General features: G+C 34.8%; 1 protein-coding gene across 2 annotated transcripts in view; it reads right to left on the reverse strand.

The window, feature by feature from the left end:
* CMTR1 (cap methyltransferase 1) overlaps window positions 1-7,864 on the reverse strand; it is a 44,792-nt gene extending 36,928 nt beyond the window's left edge. Inside the window, exons 1-3 of one of the 2 annotated variants that reach the window (XM_070932459.1) lie at window positions 7,691-7,864; window positions 5,172-5,309; window positions 2,696-2,850 (exon numbers count right to left, since the gene is read on the reverse strand). In XM_070932459.1, coding sequence (XP_070788560.1) covers window positions 2,696-2,850; window positions 5,172-5,304 — 288 coding nt within the window. In that variant the 5' untranslated portion in view covers window positions 5,305-5,309; window positions 7,691-7,864. Of the gene's footprint in view, window positions 1-2,695; window positions 2,851-5,171; window positions 5,310-7,636 lie in introns of both variants that reach the window. The other variant, XM_070932458.1, reaches the window with a different exon arrangement.
* Between the last annotated feature and the right edge of the window lie 86 nt (window positions 7,865-7,950).

Consider the following 7,950-nt stretch of genomic DNA (forward strand, 5'->3'; position numbering starts at 1 on the left):
ACACATAAAGAACAAAATGCCCATTTTCTGTAAGGGAACATAAAGACCCACATCCTATATAAAATCCAGAACTATCTTCTAAAACCCTAAAAAATACACAGACTCGGCTACCGCCCTACAAAAGCACACTCACAAATGAGTGTTTTACAAACTAAAAAAATCCTTTTAAATCTATTTCAAAAAGTCATCAAGAAATAATTAAAACAGATAATGCTACAATCCAGAAAGATACAAGTAGGGTGACTTTCCACTTCAGGTGAATTTATTGCATTCTATTTTATTGCCTACTGCCCAATCTTAGTTTCAATTAAAAATATGTTTTCTTCCCATATTAAAACTTTTCATTTCTTGGACTGTAACAGTCAAATTCTGATCTTTAAAAAATGTTTAAATAAAAATACAATTGCATAAAAATATTAAAACACAAAAAAATATACACACTGAAAAAATACATCCATGCTTCCATAAAGAAAAATAAGACTTTACTTTTCCAAAAAACAATCCCAACATAAACACTGCAGCACTTCTATCCCTTTATCAGAAGAATATTACACCCTAAGTCACAGTGGTAAAAACAAAACAAAAAAACAAAGCAACTGGCATAAATACTTTTCCACATTAAAAAAAAGCTCAATCCATAAAATCCCTATAGACAAATTATACCATAAAGAGAAAATATTCACAAAGACAAGTAAAACTGTCATTTACAGTTAATGAAAACACTTTGATACTAACTGACTACCAGGAGGAAAAAAAATAAAAGAAAATTATTATTTCTTTGCTCACCTTCAAAGACTCATTCTGGTTTGTTTAAGCAACCATGACTGAACAAATCCCAATTTGCATAAAGCATCCAAATAAAGCTGTTCCCCATTAGTAACTAAACCATAGCTTCTTAAACACAGTGATTATATCGAAGATGCAAAGTAACTATGGCTTTTAGGAAGTTCAAGGCTCATTTTCCACCAATTACCAACACAGAAGTAATCCGTGATTCTGCCTAACATACTAAAATGTTTGTTAGAAAGTATATTACATTTTGTACAAAAATATTACTTTATGTAATGTTTGAAAGATCATATCTGACTTTCTCATAAAACAGACTTGTTTTGCACTTCATTAAGGTTTTTAGTGCTTGCCTAAAAGGAAATATTTTATATTTCAAAAAGGTCACGTATACACATATTTTCAGGCACCAGATACATACGTATATAAAAATGTATTACATACAGACATGCATGTTTATAGGAAATACATTGCCAAAGGTCCTAAATAAGGAATTTCATTTATCTTTAAAGATTCACTGAATTAGGAATGCATCTGTACTTCTATCAGTCAGATTGTTCTGTGATAATTTAGTTTGTAAAAGACAAGAGTCTATTCATTAAAATATTAAAATCATATGGGTAAACTCAGTTCATGTCTAATCCATATCCCCTAGAATACTAATAAATATATAGAATTAAATACATACTGATAATGTATGTAGCACAGAGATGTTCAATATGATCACTTAATTTTCTCCTAAGAGCTACTGAAAATCCTATCCAAAGTAATTGTGCACCTAGGCCTTCAATTATGCTTTGCTTTTTAAAACTTTTTTTAATGTACATATTTTGGTTATAAGCCATCCTTTTAAAGGGTGACATACAGTCTGTGTAAAACACAAACAATATGATCTACAATAGCTAAAAAATAGAATTTTCAAAAAATAATTTAAATACTATATGCCAAACCACCTCAACAAATTAAGCAACAAATCAATTTATTTGAAAATTAGGGCAGAAAAAAATATGAAAGGGAAGACAGTTCAGTGTATTGAACTAAAAAAGAAAATTCTGATTTCCCTAGATATTCCGATTGTTCTTCAAGTACAGGTATTCTCCACTTACAACAGTTCACTTAATGACTATTTGAAGTTACAACAGCACTGAAAAAGTGATTTATGATCATTTTTCAGAGTTATGACTGTTGCACCATTCCCATGGTCATGTGATTTACATTCGGATGCTTGACAACTGACTCACATTTATGATACTTGCAGTGTCCCTGGATCCTGTGATCTCCTTTTATGACCTTCTGACAAGCAAAGTCAATGGGGAAGTCAAATTCACTTAACAACCATGTTACTAATTTAACAACTGCAGTAATTCACTTAATAAATGTGGCAAGAAAAGTCATAAAACAGGGCAAAACTCACTTAACAAATTTCTCACTTAGCAACATAAATTTTGGGCTCAATTGAAGACTACCTGTAAAATGGAGCTAGAAGTTTATTCCACAGGGATTGCACTGAGTCTCAAAATGCTTGAAAGTGAAAACAAATGCCCTCATATCAAACTACTAGTTCCTGGAGGTAAACAGAAAAGGATAACTACCAGATTCTGAATAATAGCATCTTAAACTATTTTAACCCTGATGGGTTGCCAGTAACAGACTCTATGATGGTTGGAGATAAAGAAAATCAGAGAAAGACCAGCAACTGTAACTAAATGATAGAAGATTAAGGAAGCTCCACTAAGAGGCTATTACATTATTGTGACACTCCAAGAATATAAAGAGGTGTCTTAGTAGTGTTGAAAATCAGGAATCAATGGATAAAGAGATACCCTAACAAATGAAGAATGATAAACTCTAATTGTACTCTTAGGACCAAGCTGACAGATCCTACACAGCAAGAGGTATTCTGACCCACCATGAGCTTCTGGGACACACTGTTGTACATAGAGTAGCGGGATGATGTGCCCTCCACAAGGGAATCTGCACTGAAATTATTGCTGAAAGTGCCAAGAGAAGGCCGCCTCCCACTGTTCTCACTATCAGATTCACTGCTGCTTGTGGTGGAAGAATCTGAAAATCAAACAGAAGAAATAGAAGCTTCATAAATCAGCACCACAACATATATTAGTCATGATCTACGAACATAGGTTACCTTTTATCAAATTGGACTATCTAGTTCAATACTGTCCCATTATTGGGCAGCAGTTCTCTGAAATTTTAGATTTCCAAAATGTCACATTCTGAAGTTGATACCAACTGCATTCACACTAGGTGCCATAATGCAGAGCTATGGAATCTGGAACATGCACATCTTAGGATACATCTTTTCTCTGTTTCCAAACACACGAAGATTGAAAATAATCAAATAGGAATGATCTTTTTGAATAGAGAGAATGTGAGAAAGGGACCCTTTAGCTAGTCTCCTTTTGAAACAAGATCACATAACAGCTAATTTCTGTAGTGTAGCTGCAGTCCATTATAATAAACTACTATAATCCCAAAAGCGAAGAGAGGTACAATAACAAACAGTATGGGAAACCACTGATATGTCAAGAGAACTTATCAATTTCCAAGCATCCCAGCTTAAGGTGTTGATGTCTATTAATCTAAATGCTTTTTAATAATTTAAATACCTTAAAATGTTTTCTCCTCAAAATCATCCAATCCATATAGCACATAACAACATACCTGTTCCTAGTCTAAATATTAAGATCAGTTAATATGTGATGGGCAGAAAGGCTGTCCTGGTGACAACTCCTAACTTCAGGCTGTTTTCAACAACTAAAAACAGACAGATGTAGGACAAAAGAACTACCATTTCAGCTGATCACTTAAAAATGAACTTTGCTTTAGATGTCTGTATTTTTAATGTCTTTGGGACTTAGTTACTTTATATTAATAATATAAATAATTATATTAATAATTTTATATTATTGTTTAGACAACTCATGACATGTTAGGTTATTGTATATTTCCTTATCTAAACAGAATCAGAATGACCAAAGGCAAAAAAGCAACAGGAGCTGGAATGTCTGCTGACTTCCTGCCAGCTTTTCCATTGACTTTCCTTGTAGAAAGTTGGCAGAAAGTGTTGGATAAGACAAGTACATGACTGTAACTGACCACAGCAGTACAGCCATGCAGCAGCAGTGAAGCCAATATATTTTGCCAAATTTCAATCCCATGGGAATCACACATCCTGGATTTTGGATTTCTGTAAGTTAGCCCATTTGAGGTACACCGTTTCAAAATTGTTGCCCTGGGATGCACTGTTTCACCCAATTGAAGGTTATAAACAATCAAACAGACACGAGGGTTTTAGTTGTATAGCGATTCTTTTTAATTGTTCTCTTGTGCATAGCATTGGGTTCTTTGGAGCAAAGAGTGATACAGTAACAGCAATATTATCCACCAAAATAGCTTCGATTCCCAAATCCATCTCAAAAGTCAAATTGGAATGAAGATAAATAAAAGGATAAATTCTTTCCAGACAGCTTGACATTTATAAGCAACTATTCATTCCGAGTCTGGCTTAAAATTACAAATCAGATATCAAACTAGTTTTTCAAACCCACAGGATTTGCTTCCATCTCCTTCAAAGCCAATAAGATAATATTACTCCTGACTTATATATTTATCATTTATTTTTTACAATCTATTCTTATAGATTACAGTGTATACAGACAGCACTGTCTTAACTGATTACTAAATTCAGACTGCACAAGGATCCAAAGAATACGTAGCTGGCCTCATTTTTCCATATATCTGTCAATATCCTTAGGTTGCACAAGCTAAAAACACTTCATTTTATGCTATTTTAGTTTGAAGGGAGTTGATTCCAGAGGAGCAAGACAGTGAAGTTTAAATACTTCATGTGGGGAAAAAGAATTAACACAGCTCTTCCCTAGGAATTCTCAGAGTGTATGTTTAATGGTACAAGTAGTATACTTTAGTTTGGCAAGATTTCTGTATATAACCAAGGAACAACAAAGAACACTGCTTAGAAGCAGCTCAACATGTGTTGATTTTTGGAACCTGACAGGCTTCCTTCTCTCATTTGTGCAGTTATTCTAGCTGTGACTGGATGTTGAATGTTCTTTGACTACTCAAACTACATATACCAAGGCCTCGCTGGGCTGGGCTAAAATATTCCACTACCTTCTGATTCACAATTCTGATACCTCATATTATTTTTGTTACAGTGTTCTCATTAATAACAATTCAACTAAGAACAGTGGGGAGATTGCTATAAATTCAATGCAACAAAGTTAGAGATAAATGTTTGAGTATGGGAGTTTTAAAATTATCATAGTTGCATTTTCCATCATACAATGTTCTCCAAGATGACTGAAAGCTTCAGGAATTTATGTAAAGATTGCTTCAATAAGTACCTTGAGTTGCATGGTTAATATTAAGTTGGGTTTCATCATCTGATGTGGAACTAAGAGTCAAACCCAACTCTTCTATCCTTTTTTTCTGCCTTTTCTGTGGGCTGCCATATTCAGGATCTGTTCTTCTTTTCATTTTTACTGTATGAAAATAAGAGTATATTTTACAACAAATTCATATACATCACATAATTGTAAAGCAATATCCTAGTTTCCAATCTTTTTGTAAATATCTTACATAAAAAATTGGAGTGCCTCTGTACATTTTAAATACTATTCATTTAAAAGAAAAAGAGTAGGAAAGGAGAAATAAAGTTATGCTGTCTGTTTTCAAAGAAAATATGTCTGAATAGGCCCCACAATTACCTTCCAAAACATTTTTGTTTTCTTTTAGAGCATTGGTTATTTTTAAAAAAAATATTTTACTTATTTCAATAAAATGTTATTTCTCCTGAGTATTTTAACAAGGTAAAACATTAAAATATTAAGCATAATTAGTCAGATGCCACCAATTTTTTGTTTCTTTCTAAATCATAAATATTTTCATTTTTTTACTAAATGATTAAAACTTACTTTCGTACAAAATATACTGAATTCAACATCTACACGTTAAACCTCTAAAATGCATTACACTATGCTTTTTATTGGAAAGCATAAATATTTCATAATTTGCCAGAAAAATGATATCAAAACTAACTGAATTTGATGTAAAATTCAGCTAGGTTTGGAAACATGTTTTGGATTATAATCCAAGAAGTGAGTTCATATCAAATACAAAATTTATAAATTGAATCATACGGATATAGCTGTCAATTATTTAAATACTGTTTTACTTTAATATTGAATCCAGCTTTCAAACTAATTTTTCTATTTTTGTTTCTTTCTCTGATTATATTGTATTGTAATTAAAAATAAAATAAAAACAGTATATTTGAGACTAGAATCATAAATATTTTTATGTGAGCCCCATTTATACAATGGAATTGACTGCTGAATCAAGATTTGTAAAGGTTAGGGACAGGTCATATATTTAAAACCAGAAAAATAAGAGGGATAATAAACATACAACCAGTTTAGCTGGTATTTATGTATTAACAACATGTACCATAAAAAAACTATTGTTTCTAAAAAAAAGTTGAAGCATTAAAAAAGCTACAAAAATTAAAAATGCTGATTTCATTAACACAAAGACACATTAATGCCACTAGAGGTATCCAAAAACTTTTTGGCATGGAACATACAGCTGCCTGCTTGCAGCTGGATACTTTCAATTAAGTGAAGAATTCTTACATTGTTATTCTTTTGATAACAATATCTAGAAAAAGTATAGTATCTCCTACATTATATAATTCTTTAATGAAGGTGAGGTGAAATTGGCTGCATTGTATTTTCTTATTAACAAATGTGAATTCCATCATATTCATCCACACAGAAATAAATTACATAGACTCTTAAAAGAAAAAAATGCCATTCCTGTGAGAATCAGATGAACAGCTGCCTATTACAGAATATACTCTGGTCAATTCAGAGAATGGCTCAATATTTAACTCCTCTGTAGTCCAGTTTTATATAACAAATTCAAGTCCCATTTCATTCAAAAGGCCTTATTCCAGTACAATATAACAGGAAAAAAAATGAACAAGAGAGCACTGACTTTTATTAACTTTGGGACATATAAAAAATTGTTAGAATACATTGCTATATTTTCCAGAATAATGGAATATAATATCAAAACTTTATTCTGATGTTGTTTGGCCTCAATGCCACGCCTAACCTCCCAATAGAAACAGAAAAGAAGTATGAATTGGATGGACAGGCATTTTTTAAAGTATAAGGGACTCAGAATTATAAAGACAGAATTTTAATTGGGGTTATCAGTTCCTGAGGGATAGAAAATACTTAACAAAATTTTGCAAGAAGAGAGGGAAGGAATGCCTTTACTGAAGAAGACACAGCCATAAAAGAATAAACAAAGCAACAGCACTTTATACACAGAGCAGAAATGGAATAGGGGACCCCCATGGTGAAACTTGGGGAGCAAAAGGTGGTTGAAAATAAGTTTTTAAGTCTCTCAGGCAAACTGGGCAATCTTGAAAGCAGGTGAGCCTCAAAAACAAGCACCGCTGGGTCCAAAATAACCAATTTCCTTGGGAAGTAGGTTTAGATCCCAGGCTAATTTAACAGGAGAGGCCCCAAAAGCTCAGGTGGAGGCGAGGAGAAAGGCGAAGCAATGAAGGCAAGCTAAGGAGGAGTGAGAGACCGGGAGGGGGGGACCGGCCAACGACATGCGGGAAGACTGCGGTGGGAAAAGGTCATCGCCATGCTTATAACGGGCATAGAAGCACGCAGGGAAGAGGGAGCGAGCGGCGTAGGATCCTCTTGTGTGGCGGGAACGAACCGACCAGCGCCCTGGGAGAGAGAGCAAGAAGGGCGACCAGAGGAGCCGGCCATGCACCGCCAGCCCTCACCTTCCTCGGCTCGCTCGCTTTCCCTCCCCGGACCCCTTTGCCTGCTACACTCACAAGGGGTGGGGAGGAAGGGGGCTTTGCCTCGGGCCGGAACAAAGAGGAGAGAAGGGAAGAACAGGGCTCGGAGCTGTCCACAGGTGCGGCTGGGCTTGGCAGGAGGAACGGCAGCCGCGCTCCCCCCCCCCAACTCTATATACTCCGCCACAATTCACTTTCGTTTCCCGGCAGCTTCTCTCTGGGGCGGGTTCTTCCTCTGAGCAGGCGCGAACTGATGACGCAAAGCAAGGACGGGTGGGGGGGGAAAGGGAGGCTGG

Source organism: Pituophis catenifer, unplaced genomic scaffold (assembly GCF_029215685.1).
Source record: "Pituophis catenifer annectens isolate HBS135680 unplaced genomic scaffold, rPitCat1.0.hap2 SCAF_1, whole genome shotgun sequence".
Taxonomy (NCBI): domain Eukaryota; kingdom Metazoa; phylum Chordata; class Lepidosauria; order Squamata; family Colubridae; genus Pituophis; species Pituophis catenifer.